Source organism: Pseudophryne corroboree, chromosome 6 (genome assembly GCF_028390025.1).
Source record: "Pseudophryne corroboree isolate aPseCor3 chromosome 6, aPseCor3.hap2, whole genome shotgun sequence".
Lineage (NCBI taxonomy): Eukaryota > Metazoa > Chordata > Amphibia > Anura > Myobatrachidae > Pseudophryne > Pseudophryne corroboree.
The window spans coordinates 103,670,291-103,692,681 of record NC_086449.1 but is presented as its reverse complement, the minus strand read 5'-3'; the positions used below and the strand labels follow the sequence as shown (position 1 = coordinate 103,692,681).

At 51.4% G+C, this 22,391-nt stretch overlaps 1 protein-coding gene and 1 long non-coding RNA gene across 6 annotated transcripts in view; one reads left to right on the top strand and one right to left on the bottom strand.

The window, feature by feature from the left end:
• LOC134936509 (uncharacterized) overlaps positions 1-4,494 on the bottom strand; it is a 56,760-nt gene extending 52,266 nt beyond the window's left edge. Inside the window, exon 1 of the long non-coding RNA XR_010180510.1 lies at positions 4,051-4,494. This is a non-coding gene — a long non-coding RNA (uncharacterized LOC134936509). The remainder of the gene's footprint in view (positions 1-4,050) is intronic.
• The window catches only part of GMIP (GEM interacting protein), a 176,218-nt gene continuing 157,793 nt past the window's right edge, over positions 3,967-22,391 (top strand). Inside the window, exons 1-4 of one of the 5 annotated variants that reach the window (XM_063931569.1) lie at positions 3,967-4,495; positions 5,083-5,175; positions 19,842-19,935; positions 20,023-20,104. In XM_063931569.1, the coding sequence (XP_063787639.1) occupies positions 20,033-20,104 (72 nt within the window). In that variant the 5' untranslated portion in view covers positions 3,967-4,495; positions 5,083-5,175; positions 19,842-19,935; positions 20,023-20,032. Of the gene's footprint in view, positions 5,176-17,504; positions 17,972-19,841; positions 19,936-20,022; positions 20,105-22,391 lie in introns of those variants that run through there. The other 4 variants (XM_063931568.1, XM_063931567.1, XM_063931566.1 and 1 more) reach the window with 4 other exon arrangements.

Below are 22,391 nucleotides of genomic sequence, written 5' to 3'. Positions count from 1 at the left end.
CCTTTTGCCCGCTTGCCCTTATGGGGACGAAAGGACTGAGCCTGAAAAGACGGTATCTTTTTCTGCTGCAAGGTGACTTGGGGTAAAAAGGTGGATTTCCCAGCCGTTGCCGTGGCCACCAGGTCCGATAGACAGCCCCCAAATAACTTCTCCCCTTTATACGGCAATACTTCCATATGCCGTTTGGAATCCGCATCCCCTGACCACTGTCGCGTCCATAATCCTCTTCTGGCAGAAATGGACATCGCACTTACTCTTGATGCCAGAGTGCAAATGTCTCTCTGTGCATCTCGCATATATAGGAATGCATCCTTTAAATGCTCTATAGTCAATAATATATTGTCCCTGTCCAGGGTATCAATATTTTCAGTCAGGGAATCCGACCAAGCCACCCCAGCACTGCACATCCAGGCTGAGGCGATTGCTGGTCGCAGTATAACACCAGTATGAGTGCATATCAGGGACGTGCAGTCAGGGGAGGCAGGGGAGGCAGTGCCTCCCCTGTCATTAATGAGTACAATAATACAAAGAAGATACTTATGACACATAAGTATCTTCTTTATTATTTTACTCATCATTAAATCAGTTTGGGAGGCACCGATCGTGGTGCCTCCCGTACCGATTGATAAAAGATATGGGAGCGGGGGGCGGGGCCTAACAATGGGCAGGAAAAGCCCATTGAAATTGTATGGGGAAGCGGCACCATTAGTGGTGCCGCTTTCCTACAGGGACGTGCTTTCAACCTATGAAAGCACGTCCCCTGTCAGTGAGGCCACAGTGATTGGCCAGCGGATCCGTCACTGGATCCGCTGTCAATCACGGTGTGGGCCTCGGTGGCGGCGGAGGTGCGGGCGGCGGAGGTGCGGGATGCGGCGGGCCGGGCGGCGAAGGTGATGCGGACGACGGTAGCGGCGGCGGGACCCGGCATTACCTACAGTTCAGCAGAGTTTGGCAGCGGAAGCGGTACCCATTTCAAAAATGGCGCCTTAGCGTCATTTTTGAAATTCAAGATGGCCGCCGCGAGCCAATCATGGCTCGCCGCGTCATCGCCCCGCCCCCTCCGCTGACTTATATAAGTCAGCGCGAGGCAGCGGCTGTCAGTCCGACGGCGGAGGAGGAGCTGAGAAGAGCTCCTGAAGACCGAAGACGCCGGAAGTCCTGGATGGGCGGCGGCTATGCAAAAGAGCTTAGCAGCCGCCGCCCACCAGGTAAAGATGCTGGAAGTCCTGGGAAGGCGGCGGCCATGCAAAAGAGCTTACGGGCCGCCGCCTCCCAGGTGAAGACGCCGGAGGAAGACGCCAGAAGCCCTGGGGAGGTGGCGCCCCCCCAGGTGAAGACGCCAGAAGCACTGGGAAGGCGGCGGCCACGCAAAAGAGCTTAAAGGCTGCCGCCCCCAGGTGAAGACCCTGTTTAATAAAGTTTTTTTTTAAAGTATGTGTTGTGGTTTTTTTTTTATATTTTCTTTACAGGTGGACTACGGGTGCCAGCGGGCCCTTTATGTCCGGGCATGCTGGCACTTGTGGTTCTCCAAGTGCCAGCATGCTGGGGCAGGCTTGCTGGGACCTGTAGGTCACCTGTAAAGAACAATATTACTATTTTTTACAGGTGGACTGCAGGTGCCAGCAGGCCATTTATGTCCGGGCATGCTGGCACTTGTGGTTCTCCAAGTGCCAGCAGGCTGGGGCAGGCTTGCTGGGACCTGTAGGCCACCTGTAAATAACAGAGCATACAATGAACCCCGCACCCACCGCCACCAGGGGTGCGGGGCATAGCACTGGGCTATCAGCCCAGTGCTGGTTATTGCTCGGGGGGGGGGACCCCATTTTCAATTTTTGGGGGCCCCACTTTCCGAGGAATGCCAACACTGGGCTGACTGGCTGGGGGGTGTATAATGGCATGGCAGGGGGACCCCACACTGAGTGTCTCCCCTGCTATGGCATTACCCCCCCCAGCTGGTTCTGCCTGGTGCTGGTTTTAGCGGTGGGGGGGAAACTGCATTATTATTTTTTTTGCGGGGGGGAGGGGGGGTTTAGTTGCAGTGCCTCCCCAGCCCCTGAGCTCACCGCACGTCACTGGTGTATATACTTTTAAGGATATTTTCCAGCCTCCTATCTGCTGGCTCCTTAAGGGCGGCCGTTTCTGGAGACGGTAACGCCACTTGTTTTGATAAGCGTGTGAGCGCCTTATCCACCCTAGGGGGTGTTTCCCAACGAGCCCTAACCTCTGGTGGGAAGGGATATAGTGCCAATAATTTTTTAGAAATTAGCAGTTTTTTGTCGGGGGTAACCCACGCTTCATCACACACTTCATTCAATTCATCTGATTCAGGAAAAACTACGGGTAGTTTTTTCACACCCCACATAATACCCCTTTTTGTGGTACTTGCAGTATCAGAGATGTGCAAAACCTCCTTCATTGCCGTGATCATGTAACGTGTGGCCCTACTGGAAAATACGTTTGTTTCTTCACCGTCGACACTGGAGTCAGTGTCTGGGTCCGTGTCGACCCACTGAGGTAACGGGCGTTTAATAGCCCCTGACGGTGTTTGAGACGCCTGGACAGGCACTAACTGAGCTGCCGGCTGTCTCATGTCGTCAACAGTTTTCTGTAACGTGCCGACACTGTCACGTAATTCCTTAATTACGGCCATCCATTCAGGTGTCGACTCCCTAGGGGGTGACATCACCATTATAGGCAATTGCTCCGCCTCCACATCATTTTCCTCCTCATACATGTCGACACACACGTACCGACACCCAGCACACACACAGGGAATGCTCTGATAGAGGACAGGACCCACTTAGCCCCTTGGGGAGACAGAGGGAGAGTTTGCCAGCACACACCAGAGCGCTATATATGTATAGGGACAACCTTACAATAAGTGTCTATCCCTTATAGCTGCTTATATCTGTTATTTTTGCCAAATAAGTGCCCCCCTCTCTTTTTTACCCTGTTTCTGTAGTTGCAGGATGCAGGGGAGATTCTGGGAGCCTTCCTACCAGCGGAGCTGTGTGGGAAAAATGGCGCTGTGTGCTGAGGAGATAGGCCCCGTCCCCTTCACGGCGGGCTCTTCTCCCGCTTTTTTCTGGAAAACTGGCAGGGGTTAAATACATCCATATAGCCCAGGAGCTATATGTGATGTATTTTTTGCCAAATAAGGTAAATTCATTGCTTCCCAGGGCGCCCCCCCCCCAGCGCCCTGCACCCTCAGTGACCGAAGTGTGCTGAGAGCAATGGCGCACAGCTGCAGTGCTGTGCGCTACCTTATGAAGACAGGAAAGTCTTCTGCCGCCGATTTATGGACCTCTTCTTGCTTCAGCATCTGTAAGGGGGCCGGCGGCGCGGCTCCGGGACCCATCCATGGCTGGGCCTGTGATCGTCCCTCTGGAGCTAATGTCCAGTAGCCTAAGAAGCCCAATCCACTCTGCACGCAGGTGAGTTCGCTTCTTCTCCCCTTAGTCCCTTGATGCAGTGAGCCTGTTGCCAGCAGGTCTCACTGAAAATAAAAAACCTATTTAAACTTTTACTCTAAGCAGCTCAGGAGAGCCACCTAGATTGCACCCTTCTCGTTCGGGCACAAAATCTTAACTGAGGCTTGGAGGAGGGTCATAGGGGGAGGAGCCAGTGCACACCAGATAGTCCTAAAGCTTTTACTTTGTGCCCAGTCTCCTGCGGAGCCGCTATTCCCCATGGTCCTTTCGGAGTCCCCAGCATCCACTAGGACGTTAGAGAAATAATAATGATATAATCTAAGGGAGGCAGTTGTCTGTGGCAGCTCTCTGCAAAGGTCACCAGAAGTGAAATGAGGGGACAGAATAGGACAGGAGTGGGTTAAACCCCTCAGGTTGGGGGCGGACTTGGAAAACAGAAGAGAGTTTTTAGCCTTTGGGTGCAGAGGGTAGGGGAGGCTCCTATGTTAGCTCAGTGTGCTGGTCAGCTTGGATCGGCCTCTTTTCTAGAAGTTTTTGGACTGCTAAGAGCCTTTTCTCCCTATTCCTTGGTGTTTTAGGCCTACTTGTCATTGACTTATTCTCCAGTGTATTCACACACCTTGTAGTCTCTCACAGTAGTTTAGCAGTGTAGTTCTACTGACAGCCAGCATACCCCGTCCTCACCATGGGCTCAGGACCTCGGCGCGGTAACGTGTTGAGGAGGTCTCTGAGCCGTTAATATCCCCCACTGTAATTGCAGTCTCTCCGTTGGTTTCTGGTGGCGGGGGCGCATGGAGCAGAAAGGCTTACGGCGGCTCCTACCCCTAGTCGCTGGACAAGCCTCCTCCTCGCGGCCAGCGCGCGCGATGTAAGCGGGGAGCTGATATGCCTGGCCTGCGGCTGGTGCATGATCAGTCTCCGCCAGCGGTTGCAGTGCAGCGTGCGGGAGAGAGCAGGGCAGCCATGGCACACAGGCACCCTGCTCCCCGCTCAGCACGGCCGGGGTGGTGCTGCAGCTGTGAGCCGCCGGGGAGAGGGCGCAGGAGCTGATGTGTCAGGCAGAGGTGCCGCGCTGCCGGCGAGGGAAGGGGTCACGTGGTCACGTGCAATTAGTGGGCAGTTCAGGTGCCCACAGAACGGGCAGAGCTAATAGGAGGGGGGTGGATGCTGGCTGTCTAAATGGGTATGCTGCTGCAGGGACACCGCCTGCAGTTTCCACAGGGACACGGCAGACTGGGCACGGGGGTGCAGCGATATTGTCTCATGCTGGGGCTGCTGCGGGGCAGGCAAAGGGGAGGAGTAGGAGTAGTCAAGGGAGTGCTGGGGTTAGCAGTGTGCCTGGTGTTGACCCTTCAGCGCTGGCATCGGCCATGGTGGCCGTGGCCTCTGTGCTGTCCCCAATGGTGGCGGCTATGGCTGCGGATGGGCTGTCGACTTCGGCTGGCGCAGGGGCTTAGTTTCCCGACCCAGCTCTTCTGGTGACGCTATAGCTCAGTTGCTTTGGGCTTGCCAGGACATTAGCGCAGCCGTATCTCAGATGGGTGCTGGTGCACCGGTGCCAGGTCCGGTGGTTCAGAGGCTTGATACTGTGTCTGATGCTTTATATTCTGCGAGCGGAGCTTCAGCTCTGGTTTTGTCCCCTCTGTTACAGATGCTTCGAGCGGTGACGACAGGGATGCCGAGGAAAGTGAATTGCTATTGTCCGCATAGGGGTCGACGCAAGGTGATCCTCCTGGTTCAGTTGGTGAGTCTGTGTCAGGATCTGTTTCTAGCTGGGATTTGTTGTCCCATAGTTTTGACAGCAGGTCTTCATTGATGGCGTCGTCATCCGTGTCATTGGAGTCTGCAAGTAGCACAACCAAGGCTAAGAAGTGGGCGGCGGGGTATGTACGACGTGAGGCTCACATGAGGGATGGTAAGAGGAGACGTTTGTCTTCAAGTGCGCGTCGGGCAAGGAGGCGTCGCAATGTGCCGGGTGTGGTGCCTTGCGAATATACTGCGGTGCTGCGGGGGCTGCGGGATAGCTGTTGGAAGCGGATCCGCAGCGGAGAGTATACTCTCACTGATACAGTGAAGGAGGAGTTTTGTGCAGCGAAAGCAAAAGGAAGTATACGGGTTGACGCCTTCCGATCGTATGACAATTGGTTGGCTGGATTTTGTGTATTTGCGGCTTGCTATTTGGAGGAACGACCGGGTGAAATTTTGAATATTATTCATTATATCTACCTCGTGCATGATTTGCAGCGCAAATACAAATGTACCGAGTGGAAAGTGTACGATGAGGAGTTCAGGCATAAACAGGATTGTTTGGAAGTCATTGACTTTGGCTGTAAGGATGTTGAAGTCTGGTTGGACAATACAAGATCCGCTCAGGGTAGTAAGGAGACGTTGACGGCAGCCCTTCCGAAGCGCAGCAGGCGCCATCTGGCACTTCCCGTGTGTCATTGGAAAAATTTTGGTTGGGGCCGGCCGTGAAGTTTTTCAAACAACGAAGGGTAAATGTTATGCGTTCAACAACTCCTCCTGCTCCCTGGGACAGCGGTCTCGTTTTCGGCACCTCTGCTTGCATTGCAACGGGGACATCCCGCTTTCAACTGCTTTTGATCAGGTAAGCGGGGTTCCAAGCCCGGAGGTGGCGCAGCGCCTAAGCCACCAGCGGCATTGTCTGTAAGTAGGGCCCCTACCCCGGTACGCTTGGCAGCTATGGCCAAGTGGTTGGGTTGGTACCCGAACCGAGTTGATGCTGAATTTTTGTTGTCTGGTTTTCATTTTGGTTTTCATCTTCCAGTTGAAAGGGAGGTGGTGGTTCGTTCCCCCAAGAACTTGCAGTCGGCTCAGGATTTTCCTGAAGTTCTTCGGGAAAAAGTCTATGGGGAAGTAAGGCTAGGGCATATGGCGGGCCCCTATCCATGTGCTCCGTTGGAGAATTTGATCATATCACCCATGGGGGTAGTCCCTAAGAAAACTTGTGGCAAATTTCCACTGATTCAGCACCTGTCTTACCCATAAGTGTCCTTGGTCAATGATGCAATGTTCCCCGAACATTGTTCCGTGGGCTATCAGTAGTTTGATGAGGCTCTGGACTTGGTGCGGGCTTCTGGCTCCGGGGCCCACATGGCTAAAATAGATGTGGAAATCTGCTTTTCATTTGCTTCCCGTGTATCCGGACTAATTCCATTTTTTGGGCTTTCAGATTCGCAGGGACTATTTTGTTGATAAATGCTTGCAAATGGATGCTCTGTCTGATGTGCATTTTTTGAATGTTCCAGCACTTTTCTACACTGGTGCGTTGAGTTTTCGTGTGGGGGTCGTGGGATAGTTCACTATCTCGACAATTTCCTCTGCGTGGGCCCTGCTGGTTCCAGGCGTTGTACAGGCTTTTGTTTTCTTTGCTTGCCTTGTTTTGGCATTTCAGGATACCGGTGGCTGAGAACAAGACTGAGTGGCCTTGTACTGGCCTATCTTTCTTATGTATCGATACAATTGCAGGCGCTTGTCGGTTGCCGCAGGACAAAGTGGCTAAGCTTTGCAATGCAATTACTTTGTGCTATGGTAGGTCAAAGGTGACCCTTCAACAGGCTCAATCTCTTTTGGGTCTGTTGAATTCTGCTTGCCGCGTATATCACTGACCTGGTTTGGGAGTGTTGTGGACTCGGGGCTTCTTCCGATGACCGGGAAGAGGAACCGCCACTGGGTCGTAGTAGAGATGGCCGGATGTAGGTCTTCCTCATGCAGAACTAAGACGGCAGGCGGGAGGCCCAGAGGAATTCTTGTAGGTCTCCTGTAAGACAAGACTTGTAGAAATAATGAAGGCTGGGGTACTGAGATATTGGAGACACTGTGGTATTGAAGGCACTGAGGTACTGGGAGTACAGGGAGTGCTGGGAGACCCTTGGAGGCACGGAGGTGTTTGGAGGCACGGAGGTGCTTGGAGGCACGGAGGTGTTTGGAGACACCGAGGTGTTTGGAGGGACGAGGTGCTTGGAGGCACGAGGTGCTTGGAGACACGGAGGTAACTGGAGGCACGGAGGTGCTTTGAGGCGCGGAGGTGCTTGGAGGCACGGGGTGCTTGGAGGCACGAGGTGCTTGGAGGCACGGAGGTGCTTGGAGGCACGGAGGTAACTGGAGGCACGGAGGTAACTGGAGGCACGGAGGTAACTGGAGGCACGGAGGTGCTTGAGGCGCGGAGGTGCTTGGAGGCACGAGGTGCTTGGAGGCACGAGGTGCTTGGAGGCACGGAGGTGCTTGGAGGCACGGAGGTAACTGGAGGCACGGAGGTAACTGGAGGCACGGAGGTAACTGGAGGCACGGAGGTGCTTGAGGCGCGGAGGTGCTTGGAGGCACGAGGTGCTTGGAGGCACGAGGTGCTTGGAGGCACGGAGGTGCTTGGAGGCACGGAGGTGCTTGGAGGCACGAGGTGCTTGGAGACACGGAGGTAACTGGAGGCACGGAGGTGCTTGTAGGCACAGGATGCTTGGAAGCACAGGTTGCTTGTAGGCACAGGATGCTTGCAGGGACAGGATGCTTGGAAGCACAGGATGCTTGCAGGGACAGGATGCTTGGAAGCACAGGATGCTTGCAGGGACGAGGGAGCTCTGGATCATAGCTTCCACAGGAGAAACGAAGATACTCAGGCATCGGATCTCTGCCTGGTATCTGATTTTAAATTCCCCGCCCTAGCCTGATTGGCGGAGCAGGCAGGTGACGTCAGACCTGCTCCGCCTCCTTGCCCTTGCTTGTGATGGCGGCGCCCTTGCTTCCGGGAAGCCGCCGGAGAGCAGCGCCGACCCGCCGCTGAAGCCGGAGACTGACAGGGGAAGAGAGGCGCCGGGCAGACCAGGCCACCCGCAGGGACAAGCGCGGTCGCCGCTGCCCGAGGTTCGTGACAGTACCCCCTCCTCCAGGAGTGGCCCCTGGACACTTCCCGGGCTTAGTCGGATGTCTGGAGTGGAAGATCCGAATCAGACGAGGAGCCGTTACTTCAGTAGCCCCAATCCAACTTCTCTCCTCAGGTCCATAACCCTTCCAGTCCACCAAGTACTGTAATTTTTTATGAAGATAACGAGAGTCCAGAATAGCTTTGATTTCAAACTCCGCTCCAGCTTCTGCCACTACGGACGTTGGCCTTGGGAGTGCTGAGTGGAATCGATTCAGTATGAGGGGACGGAGTAGAGAAACATGGAAGGCGTTAGGTATGCGAAGATGGGCAGGCAAACCCAGTTTACAGACCACAGGATTTAAGACTTGTAGCACAGGGTAAGGACCGATGAACCTTGGAGCGAATTTCATGGTGGGCACCTTCAACCGGAGATTCCGTGTGGACAGCCATACCCTGTCCCCAACTTTATATTGAGGTGCGGCTTGCCGTTTCTTATCTGCAAAGAACTTGTACCGAACAGAAACCTGCTTAAGATTAGCATGAACCTTTCTCCAAATTTGTCCAAAGTGTCGTAGAGTGGACGCTACAGCAGGAACCTCTATTATCGGAAGGCTTGGAAATTCCGGAACACGGGGATGGAACCCGTAGTTGACGAAAAATGGTGATTCCCCAGTGGAAGAATGAAACAAATGGTTATGGGCAAACTCCGCCCAAGGCAACAACTCCACCCAGTTGTCCTGTGAAGGAGAGAGATACAACCGAAGAAAAGTCTCTAGATCTTGATTGACTCGTTCCGTTTGTCCATTTGTTTGGGGATGATAAGCCGACGAAAACTTAAGTTTAATGTGTAGAGTTGAACAAAGGGCTTTCCAAAACCTGGCGGTGAACTGTACTCCACGGTCAGAAACAATCTCTTGTGGCAACCCATGCAAACGAAAATGTTCTCGGATAAACAATAGAGCCAGTTTCGGTGCTGTCGGAAGACCAGTCAAGGGCACAAAGTGTGCCATCTTCGAAAAACGGTCAACGATAACCCAAACGGTGTTGCAACCCTTGGAACAGGGCAAGTCAGTGATGAAGTCCATGGAAATGTGAGTCCAGGGTCTCACAGGGATAGGCAGAGGACGAAGTAACCCTGCAGGAGGCAGACGAGGAGATTTATGTTGTGTACATTGGGGACATGAATTAACGCAATCTTGTACATCCTTCCTCATGGTGTTCCACCAGTAAGACCTTTGCAGAAACTTGTACATCTTCTGAGCGCCGGGATGACCGGAAAACTTGGAGTTATGGACCCACCGTAGTATTCCTGGGCGGAATCTAGCTGGTACGGACATTCTTCCAGGAGGAGGAGCTGGAGTAGTTAAAGCAGCAGAGACAGAAACTGGATTCAGAATTAAACCCCGCTCCGGAGGTTCATCCTCGTCTGTGGGAACCTGTGAACGGGAAAGCGCATCTGCTTTAATATTGAGAGTCCCGGCACGGTACTTGATAATGAACGAGAATCGGGAAAAGAAAAGTGCCCATCTCGCCTGGCGAGGATTCAAACATTGTGCGGATTTGATGTACAGTAAATTCTTGTGATCCGTGTAGATGGTAAACACATGTTTAGCCCCTTCTAGAAGATATCTCCATTCTTCCAAGGCAGATTTGATTGCCAAGAGTTCCTGGTCTCCAATAGAGTAATTTCGTTCGGCTGGAGAGAATTTACGAGAGTGGAAGCCACACGGATGTAATTTCTTATCAGAGGAATGCTGGGAGAGGACAGCCCCCACCCCGACTGAAGATGCATCAACTTCTAAGAAGAAGGGTTCCTCGAAATTTGGTTGTTGGAGAACTGGAGCCGTCGTGAAAGCTAACTTTAAGCGAGAAAAAGCTACAATGGCTTCCGGAGGCCACAAACTAGGATTAGAACCCTTTCTCGTCAGGGCAGTAATGGGTGCAACAATGGTGGAGAAACCTTTAATGAATTTCCTGTAGTAGTTCGCAAAGCCCAGGAACCTTTGTATTGCTTTCAGGGAAAGAGGCTGAGTCCAATCACGAATGGCCGACAACTTTTCCGGATCCATGCGAAGCTCCGTCCCCGAGATGACATAACCGAGGAACGGAATAGATGTTACTTCAAAGGTACATTTGGAAAGCTTGGCGTAGAGATGATTCTCTTGTAAACGGTGTAGCACCTCTTTGACTTGAGTCCTGTGTTCGACAAGATTCTTGGAAAAAATCAGTATGTCGTCCAGATATACCACAACGCTCTGATACAGCATATCACGAAAGATTTCGTTGACGAATCCCTGGAAAACCGCGGGAGCATTACTAAGACCAAACGGCATCACCAAGTATTCGTAATGCCCATCTCGGGTATTAAAGGCAGTCTTCCATTCATCCCCCTCTCGGATGCGTATAAGATTATAAGCTCCTCTCAAGTCGAGTTTTGAAAAAATGCGGGCACCACGAACCCTATCAAATAACTCTGTGATTAGTGGCAAGGGGTATTTATTCTTAATAGTAATGTCGTTTAGGCCGCGGTAGTCGATGCATGGTCTCAACCCCCCGTCCTTTTTCTTCACGAAAAAGAAGCCTGCACCAGCAGGGGAGGAAGAGGGGCGAATGAATCCCTTGAGCATATTGGACTTAATATACTCCGACATGGCTTGAGTCTCGGGAAGAGACAGAGGATATGTGCGACCACGAGGTGGCGTCTTCCCTGGGACAAGGTCAATAGGGCAGTCCCAAGGCCTGTGAGGTGGTAACAGGTCAGCAGCTTGTTCCGAAAATACGTCCTTGTACCCTTGATATGCCTCCGGAATGTGCTCTTCATCCGTTTTGGAGGTAACACGGAGCGGACAAACAGGAGTAAGACAATTAGTGTGACAAAAGGAACTCCAGGACAGAATTTGTGACGACTTCCAATCGATGTGGGGGTTATGACTTTTCAGCCAAGGCATTCCAAGAACCAGATCATGGGGCATTTCTGGGATTACCAAGAGTTCCAAATCTTCCTGATGTAGAGCCCCGACCCGCAGCTTAACTGGCCCCGTGCGCCACATTATGAGACCTTTGGAAATTCTAGTCCCGTTGATAGCCGTCAGTGAAATTGGCCGCTCGATAGGCCGTAACTTTAAACCCAAACTTTGGGCACAGAAGGAAGAAACGAAGTTCCCTGCAGCTCCGGAATCCAATAGGGCTTCACAAGACCTGGAGACTGAATTGGAGACTAGAGTTACTGGAAGCAAGCAGTCCGAAGTTGGAGAAGCTTTTGTCGTAACTCCCAGCTTGACTCCTCCGGAACAAGCTAGGTCTGCCCGTTTCCCGGACGGACTTTACAAGATTTAAGAAAATGATCTGCGGCTCCACAGTAAAGGCAGAGTTTACCCTCACGACGACGCTGTCGTTCTTCCGGAGACAGTCGGGAGCGGTTAATTTGCATGGGCTCATCTGAGCTAGGTGAGGCCACCGGCCTAGGAGTAGGATTCCGGAACCTGGAACGATCCGAACGGTTACGTTCTCTTCCACGCTCCTGCATCCGAAGATCCACCTTGACGCAAAGGGAAATCAAATCTTCTAATGGATCCGGCAGATCTCTAGTAACCAGCTCGTCTTTCAGCCGGTCGGAAAGACCGTTCCAGAAGGCAGCTCTCAGGGCATCATTATTCCAGCGTAGTTCGGAAGCAATGGTCTGGAAATGAACCACGTACTGGCCCACGGAACGGGCGCCCTGCCGAACACGGAGCAAATCGGAAGAAGCAGTGGTCATTCTGCCGGGCTCGTCGAAAATCCTTCGAAAGGACGAGATGAAGTTGGTGTAGTTGGAAACCATGGGATCAGATCGTTCCCATAATGGAGACACCCAATCCAAAGCAGAACCTTCCAACAGAGAAATAATATATGCTACCTTGGACCGGTCTGTAGGAAAGTTGTGTGCAAGTAGCTCGAAATGTACCTCGCACTGGTTCAAGAAACCACGACAATTTTTGGGATTCCCATTATAGCGGGACGGAGTAGGCAACTGAAGGCGTGGAGTGACACCGGCCGATGGTTGAACATTGCTGGCAACGGCAACTGGTGCGACTGCTGGAACAGGAGCCGGAATTACTGAGGCCAGAGACGCCTGAATCTGATCCAGACGCCCGGACAACTGCTGGAGGTACTGCATCACCTGACCTTGTGCTGCTTCCTGACTTTGCACTCGAGAAGCCAGGTTCTGGATGGCACTAGTGTCCGTGTTCCGATCCCCCGAGTCCATGTGGCCTGAGTATACTATCACTGACCTGGTTTGGGAGTGTTGTGGACTCGGGGCTTCTTCCGATGACCGGGAAGAGGAACCGCCACTGGGTCGTAGTAGAGATGGCCGGATGTAGGTCTTCCTCATGCAGAACTAAGACGGCAGGCGGGAGGCCCAGAGGAATTCTTGTAGGTCTCCTGTAAGACAAGACTTGTAGAAATAATGAAGGCTGGGGTACTGAGATATTGGAGACACTGTGGTATTGAAGGCACTGAGGTACTGGGAGTACAGGGAGTGCTGGGAGACCCTTGGAGGCACGGAGGTGTTTGGAGGCACGGAGGTGCTTGGAGGCACGGAGGTGTTTGGAGACACCGAGGTGTTTGGAGGGACGAGGTGCTTGGAGGCACGAGGTGCTTGGAGACACGGAGGTAACTGGAGGCACGGAGGTGCTTTGAGGCGCGGAGGTGCTTGGAGGCACGGGGTGCTTGGAGGCACGAGGTGCTTGGAGGCACGGAGGTGCTTGGAGGCACGGAGGTAACTGGAGGCACGGAGGTAACTGGAGGCACGGAGGTAACTGGAGGCACGGAGGTGCTTGAGGCGCGGAGGTGCTTGGAGGCACGAGGTGCTTGGAGGCACGAGGTGCTTGGAGGCACGGAGGTGCTTGGAGGCACGGAGGTAACTGGAGGCACGGAGGTAACTGGAGGCACGGAGGTAACTGGAGGCACGGAGGTGCTTGAGGCGCGGAGGTGCTTGGAGGCACGAGGTGCTTGGAGGCACGAGGTGCTTGGAGGCACGGAGGTGCTTGGAGGCACGGAGGTGCTTGGAGGCACGAGGTGCTTGGAGACACGGAGGTAACTGGAGGCACGGAGGTGCTTGTAGGCACAGGATGCTTGGAAGCACAGGTTGCTTGTAGGCACAGGATGCTTGCAGGGACAGGATGCTTGGAAGCACAGGATGCTTGCAGGGACAGGATGCTTGGAAGCACAGGATGCTTGCAGGGACGAGGGAGCTCTGGATCATAGCTTCCACAGGAGAAACGAAGATACTCAGGCATCGGATCTCTGCCTGGTATCTGATTTTAAATTCCCCGCCCTAGCCTGATTGGCGGAGCAGGCAGGTGACGTCAGACCTGCTCCGCCTCCTTGCCCTTGCTTGTGATGGCGGCGCCCTTGCTTCCGGGAAGCCGCCGGAGAGCAGCGCCGACCCGCCGCTGAAGCCGGAGACTGACAGGGGAAGAGAGGCGCCGGGCAGACCAGGCCACCCGCAGGGACAAGCGCGGTCGCCGCTGCCCGAGGTTCGTGACAGCGTAATTACAATGGGTAGGGTGTTTTGCCGCAAGCGGGCCACGGACGGGGTTGCCAAGCCGCATAATTTTTTCCGCCTTTCTTCTGAGATTAGGAGAGGCCTGTTGGTTTGGTTCTCATTTTTGGCTGATTTTAATGGTGTTCGGATTTGGTTGGCCCTAGCCGTGGAAAACTTTGAGCTGTAGCTTTTCACCGACACCGCAGGAGCTTCGGGGTTTGGATGTTACCTGAATGGTTCCTGGTGCGTCGCTTCTTGGCCAGCGAGTTGGCAGCGGAGGGTCTAACGAGGGAACTTCTGTTGCTTGAGTTATTTCCGATAATGGTGGCATTGGAAATGTATGGTGCACAGCTCAGCAATCGCAGCATTATGTTCAGGTTTCGGCAACCTGGGCGTGGTGCATGCCATTAACAATCAGCGCGCTAAGGCCTTGCTTGTGCTTCGGGTGCTGGTGTGGGTGGTATAAGTTTGCATGCAGTGCAATGTGTTGTTTCGGGCTCGGCACGTTCCCGGCATCAATAACGCAATTGCTGATGCATTATCCAGGGGGCAATGGGACAGGTTTCGGATGCTGGCTCCGGAGGCTGATTTGGTCTGTTTGCCCTGCCCTTCTAAGTTTGGCAGGTTATTGAGCCAGATTGAAAGGTTTAGCCCAAAGTTCGCTTGCACCTGCCCCCTACAGGCGTACCAACGGGCCTGGATGGAGTGGGAAGCATTTTCCCGTGACCAAGGGCCTCGAGGTGAGACTGGTTGTCAGCTGTTGTTGTTATTTGTTTGGAAACTCTTTGTGGATGGTCGGTCGAGAGCTGCTGTTTCTTGATACCTTGCGGGGATCTAATTTTTCTCCAAATTGAGAGGTATTCTGGATTTCACTAAGAGTTTCTTGTTGGCTAAGGCAATGAAGGGCAGGGCGCGTCTGGCACCTTTTCCACCTGATAAGAGGAGTCCCATTGATGTACTGTATCTCTTCTAGCCTCTATTTCAGCAGCAATTGCAGATGTGGCGGTATCCAGTTTTGAAGTGTTGTTGTTCCATTCGGCCTTCTCAGTGGCCTATCACGGAGCATTTCGAGTTTCGGAATTAGTCGCTTCGTCCAAATGGGTAGATGCAACCATGTTACGTGCGGATGTGGTCACGGGAGAGGGGTCTTTACTATGCAGATTGCGCCGGTCTAAGTCAGATGAATTGGGTCAGGGTAGGTGGGTCACGATGTTGCCCTCCGGTGGTTTTGGCAAATCTTTATGTGGGAGTACGGCCGTCTTCGGAGGGTTCGTGGCTTCTTCATGCAGATGGCCTACCGCTAACTAAATAGCAATTTAGCTGGATGCTACGGCACTGTCTGTTTATTTTGGTCCTTTCTCCTCGGGACTTTGGTACGCATTTATTTAGGATTGGTGCCGTCACGTCTGCTGCGGTTGCGGGATGCTCAGTGGCCAAAATTAAGGCTTTGGGCCATTGGCAGTCAGACAGTTTTAAGCATTACATTCGGCCACTGCTTTGCAAGTTTTTGCGGAGCTGAACCATTGTTACATTCTGTTGCAACGTTCTGTAGTTAGTATTTGTTTTGTCTTTGTCTATCTTTCCCTGTGTTACCTACTCGGGGATTAGCTACTCGCCGTTCCTGGCAGTGGAGGTCTGGAGTTCTTTGACGATTTTTTGCCTGAACCGACGGACTGAATTCAGATCTATGATTGTAACTCAGCTAATTGACTTTCAATGATAAGTCCCTCAGAAGGTTTTCACGTTTCACCTCCAGCCGAGTTCACCTGTTTTTCCCTAACTAACCGCCCCTCTCCTTTACCCAACCCCCACCCCAACCACCACCTTAGTTTGTTTTGGCCTATTCTCTTGTGTCTTTTTGACGCTTCGATTGGCCTAAAGCGCTTGTCTCTTTTGGAAATTTCCAACAAACAATTTTTCTTTTTGGCAGATCCTCGATTTATGTTTTGCACGCATAATGGTTGACATGGGGGGTCATTCTGAGTTGTTCGCTCGTTGCAGATTTTCGCTATGCTGCGGTTTGTTGCAAAATGCGCATGCGCAAGGCACACAGGGCACATGCGCTTAGTTATTTAACTAAAAACTTAGTAGATTTGCTGTGGATCCTGCGGCGCTTTTCAGTCGCTCTGCTGATTTGTGAGTGATTGACAGGAAAGGGGCGTTTCTGGGTGGTAACTGAGCGTTTTCTGGGAGTGTGCTAAAAAACGCAGGCGTGTCAGGGGAAAACACAGGAGTGTCTTGAGAAACGGGGGAGTGGCTGGCCGAACACAGGGCGTGTTTGTGACGTCAAACCAGGAACTAAACGGACTGAGCTGATCGCAGTCTGTGAGTAGGTCTCGAGCTACTCAGAAACTGCAAGGAATTATTTATTAGCAGTTCTGCTAATCTTTCATTCGCTATTCTGCTAAGCTAAGATACACTCCCAGTGGGCGGCGGCCTAGCGTGTGCAATGCTGCTGAAAGCAGCTAGCGAGCGAACAACTCGGAATGAGGGCCATGGTTCCTTTTCTATATTTAACTCTTTTTATTTTTATTTTTTGCCCTCGATTTATAAAGTGGGTTTGTGGATAGTTTGGATATCTGGGTGGTCGGACACTCATTTGTTTTTTGGGTGGCTGAGTTAATGGCTTCGGACAGTGGACTGGTGTTTGTGGAATGTTGAGGCAGGATTTGAATGGCAAGCTGCTTGAGCAAGTGCAGCTGTTCGCCTTACCGCAAATATTAATTGTTCATATTGGTGGTAATGATTTAGGAAAGGTCTCTACTTTGCAGCTGCATTTTGACATTGTGCATGATTTAATGCGCATTATGGAGGCTTGGCCTTTTTGTACTGCGGTGTGGTCTGAGATCGTGCTGCAATTGTTTTGGCAGGGCGTGGTAGATTGCAGGGCTTTGGATGAAGCTAGGAAGATGTTACATTCAACCATTTCTAAGGTGATGTTGTCCAAAGGTGGTGTGGTGTTTCGGCATCCCAGGATTAGGTTCCGCTATTTTTATCTGTTTAGGAGGGATGGTGTGCATTTGACTAGGAAAGGCCTGTCTATATTTATTGAGGATCTGTTTTTGGTGGGTGCTGGTTTGGTTTAGGGCACAGGTTCTCAAACTCGGTCCTCAGGACCCCACACAGTGCATGTTTTGCAGGTCTCCTCACAGAATCGCAAGTGAAATTAGCTCCACCTGTGTACCTTTTAAAATGTGTCAGTGATTAATTAATACACCTGTGCACCTGCTGGGTTACCTGCAAAATATGCACTGTGTGGGGTCCTGAGGACCGAGTTTGAGAACCACTGGTTTAGGGGTATCGTGGCGGTGCATGGTTTCTGTTCTCAGATCCTCGCTTGTTGGCGGGAAAGAATGGATTATTACCTTATTGGATTACGTTTTCTATTTGGTTTGGGTGTGCTCATCCTTCAATGACTGTCATGATATCTGCTGGATCACCCTAACGGGGCAGCCTCAGCACCCGGACGGGTGGGTAGTCAAGTGAAGGTTTAGTGGATACCTTGTTTGGTGTTCTTGGTGTTGTGCTTCTTTGTTGGGATTGTACAGAGCAGTAGTATGGTTTGGGGTTAGACTGTTACTTCCGTTCTTTCTGGCCACCATACTCTTATTTTCTTTACACTACTTTATTAGCTATATAAGATTACTGTTTATAAATAAATAGCTGTCAATTTTCCGCCTTTACGTCTCAGAGTCTCCGAGTCTATACTTTACTTCTCCGAGTCTTTATTTTAAGAATTGTTAAGTTGAATTTGTGTGTGTCGCTAGATGAGTTTGAACGGATGGCCCTCAACCGTTAAGGGGGTTTATAATTTTTTTAACATAATTTCCATTGTTAGATGATGGCTTATTGTGAGCCACTCACTTATCTGGTCACATCTGAGTTTATGTGGTGTTTGGCAAAGCTGCAAGAGCATATGATCAGTGACTACAGCCTGGTTCTCTAAATTACACATAAATAGGCCTATCAGGGTGATTGCCGTGCTCAGCACTCTCACTTTGCACTTCCTGATGTGATGACTGCTGTCAGGAAGCTGTGGGTCTTTGTAACTACATCAGTAAACCAGGGTTCCACAATTGGCAGGGGCGGCCACTCCACCCGGGCCTGGAATAATGGCGTCAGGCAGAGGAGGGGGTAAGAAGCCAAATAACCTGCCTCTGTATTTATCTGCACAGCCTCTGTCACCCTTGTTGTCTCTCTAGCTCTCTTGTTTCCTATAGCTGTGTGCCACAACCTGTTCCCTTTTAGTCTTCATAACCACGTAATGCTTGTAAGTCTATGTCATACAAAGATGCAATGTGTTTACTGTACATTTGCTGTATGTAGAGAAAGATTATTTGTCACTAAGGACTCAATTCACTGCAGAAACCATATATATCACAGATAATCTGAGAATAATGATGCATGTAATGTGTGTACATCTGCATGTATTGGACCGTTACATTTTCTCTAAGTGATGTTTTTGCCACATCCTGCTACTAGTTTATAAGAATAGTTGCTAACTTCTTTTGTGATTGTGCAAATTTATAACTCAAACAGGAGGGTGATCTTCAGCTATAAATGTGTCGCTTTCCCGGTATGGGGTGAACCTCACAGATGTGGGGTGGGTGAATGAATTGAAGACTGTATACACGCTATCGCGTGATAGTCTTCAGAGGACAGGAGGATGCATACCTCCCAACTTGACCCTGAGTGTCTCAGGTATCAGTCTCAGATACTCAGCAGATGTTTAAATAAGGGCCTTTATTCATACACTATGGCAGTGGTACTCAAACTGTGTGCCTAGCAGTCTGGGGGATTTATACAGTATGACTCTGAGGGTGTCATTATGACCAGCAGGACTTGTACAGAAGAATAGCATACCACACTTAGGTCGACAGTCAGTCACACTTAGGTCGACATGGTCCCTACCTGTGAGGGAGGCACTCGATATCGAGGCTGTCAAGATCCCGACGCTCTGCATACCGGCGCCGGGATCCCGACAACCTGGATACGACAACTATTCTCCCTCTTGGTGGGTCCACGACACTCCTGGAAGGAGAATAAATAGTGCGCCACTGTGCCCACAGCGTGGCGAGCGCCGTGAGCCCGCAAGGGACTCTTTTGCACTCGCCCCGCTTCCGGCATTCCGGCAGTCGAGGTGCCTTTATGCTGGGCGCCGGGATCCTGAGCGCTGGTAACTGTAGTACACCCACCTGTGACTAGATTAGATAGTTATGTCAAGTGAATGCCCCTATTTTCAGTCATGATGACCAAAGACTTTCTATGCACAAAAACTCATTATATGCCACGCACAACAATACATAACCAGGCACAAAAAGCACAAAGCGGTAACAAGGGTAAAACGTGCTATTTTTGCTGTGTTGCAATAAATTGCCATGTCGTTTATGGTATATATAACAGATGGGCATTTGTCATTCATTTTGATGCACTGGTTTTTCTATGAAAATGTTGAGGTTCTGTGGGCCTAATTCATGTTTGTACGCAATTGCAATTGCGATTTTCTAGACTATGGAACTGCTAATGTTAGCAAGTGGCGCTGCCACCCACAAATGAAAAGAGACGCCCCCCCCGGAGCCATCGCAAACTCGCAGTTGCGTACACATTTGTAGCCTATGCGCAAAAAACAGCAACATCAAGGTTAAGAGTAGCCCTATGGAGACGCAGACTAGACACTGCAGTAGCGACACAGGCGCCATGTTTTGTACGTATGAGCTCACAGCTGACGGCAGATACACTTCCGGAAAACGGCCATGACACTCCTGCGTTTTTTCCAACCATTCCCCATTAGCACCTCCAAACGGTGACTTCCTGTCAGTCTTTTCATAAAATCCTCACAGCGAACGAGATCGCAGCAGCAACTTTACAGCACATGCGCAGTCTGACAATAAATGCTCCGTTGCGTGAATATCGGCTATTGCGTACATACATGAATTAGGCCCTGTGTACATATATTTCTGATACACTGTTAGTATGTCACTATTAATCAATATATCTGTTGTAGATGCCAACGCGCAGAGAGGGTCCTCAGAGGGTCGGAAAAGATTCAGTGAAATTTTTCGGGATCTGGATAACTTGGAGATAAGCCTCGGGAATGAGTATGTACTGTATGACCTTCTCACGGGTGATCGGTGGGGGTTATGGTGCTGTGATCCTACATACTGATGCCTCTTCTTTATTCCTAGGACAGTGGACATGTTCTTAAATGATATTGGGTTCACAAACTCTGAGACTCAGCAAGAAGAAGAGGAAGAGCCCAGCCCCTTGGTGAGACACATAAACATACCACACTGAGTATTACAGAGGATTTATGGACCATTAATGTGTGTTATACTCACAGAATAAGAGAAGGAGGCAGGAGCCAATATTGGGGTAAATTTAGTAAAGCTTCTAAAAGTGAACAGAGGTGATGTTTTCCCATAGCAACCAATCAGATTCTCTCTATCATTTCTTTATTGCATCCTAGGAAATGCTACAGAGAATCTGATTGGTTGCTATGGGCAACACTACCTCTTTTCACTTTTTGAAGCTTTTGTGTCACACGAAAAGTGCCTGTTGTTGCAGGAAGCCAGAATTACTACCGTACACCAATGCTAGATTCTGTTCTGCTGATGCCGGGGTCAGTGCATCTGACAGCCATTAAAAAGTCCCGTTATGTTTCTGGCTCATGCTGCTCATTCAGCTCCTCGTTCTTCTTGTACACCCTGGGAGCTTGCATAATTGGCTGTGACAGAGGGAAGAGGAGCAGAGAGAAGGAGAGAAAATGGAAGGAGTGGGGCGCCCACGTGCTGGTGCCTACCTGCTGCACCTGATGACACTGCCAACCAGAGGAGCAGGCTGCAGCAGGTATAAATAAATAAATAATAACTGATGCAGCTGCAGATGAGGCTATCACCAGCAGTAAGCATAATGTCAGAGACAGTCTTCATTTTTCTCACAGAAGGCCCCGCTGGCCACAATGTCAGGTCCCAGCACTGTTAGGCAGCTTGCCGGCACTGCAAGGGCATTTGTAATCAGTGGTGGCTAGGCTGCAGCGCACACCACACTTTGCATTCGGGTGGTGGTTAGCACATATAAACCATACTTGCCCACCCTCCCGGAATGGCCGGGAGGCTCCCGAAAATTGAAAATTGGGTGGCACTCCAAGCTCCTCGGAAAGGTCGGCAAGTATCCTGCATCTGCCGTCAGCTCCCGCACCCCCCCCTTGTCCGCCCACAACGGAGCACCAGTGGGCGGTCCAAGGGGGACCTGATGACGCGATTCGCGTCATCCTAGCTCCGCCCCCCGCTCTCCAGTGCCTGTTTCCTCGGCACTGAATAGCGGGGGGTGAAGCACAATGATGTTTTTATGCCGCCACGCCCCGAACACGCCCCCTCACTACCAGACACGCCCCCCCGTTCGCCGACCAGGCTGCTCCCTCCCGGAAGAGGGGGCAGCAATATCGGCAAGTATGATATAAACATGCATGCAATATTACATACACTATTGCTTATACCAGAGATTTTCAACCTTTTACAACTCGCGGCACACTGAACAAGATTTCTCTGACGTCCTAGTGGATGGTGGGAACTCCGTAAGGACCATGGGGAATAGACGGGCTCCGCAGGAGACTGGGCACTCTAAAGAAAGATTTAGGACTATCTGGTGTGCACTGGCTCCTCCCCCTATGACCCTCCTCCAAGCCTCAGTTAGATTTCTGTGCCCGGCCGAGCTGGATGCACACTAGGGGCTCTCCTGAGCTCCTAGGAAGAAAGTATATGTTAGGTTTTTTATTTTCAGTGAGACCTGCTGACAACAGGCTCACTGCATCGAGGGACTAAGGGGAGAAGAAGCGAACCTACCTAAGTGGTGGTAGCTTGGGCTTCTTAGGCTACTGGACACCATTAGCTCCAGAGGGATCGAACACAGGACCCTACCTCGTCGTCCGTTCCCGGAGCCGCGCCGCCGTCCCCCTTACAGAGCCAGAAGCAAGAAGGTCCGGAAAATCGGCGGCTGAAGACTTCTGTCTTCTCCAAGGTAGCGCACAGCACTGCAGCTGTGCGCCATTGCTCCTCATGCACACCAAACACTGCGGTCACTGATGGGTGCAGGGCGCTGGGGGGGGGCGCCCTGAGCAGCAATATTAACACCTTGGCTGGCGAACTGGCACCATATATAGCCCCAGGGGCTATATAGGTGTTTATTAACCCCTGCCAGAACTTTTACAATAGCGGGAGAAAGCCCGCCGAAAAAGGGTCGGAGCCATCTCCCTCAGCACACTGGCGCCATTTTCCCTCACAGCTCTGCTGGAGGGATCGCTCCCTGGCTCTCCCCTGCAGTCCTGCACTACAGAAAGGGTTAAAAAGAGAGGGGGGGGGGCACATATTAGGTGCAGTATAAATATATTATGCAGCTATAAGGGGAAAACACGTTTTATAGGTGATATCCCTGTGATATATAGCGCTCTGGTGTGTGCTGGCATACTCTCCCTCTGTCTCCCCAAAGGGCTTTGTGGGGTCCTGTCCTCTGTAAGAGCATTCCCTGTGTGTCTGCTGTGTGTCGGTACTGCTGTGTC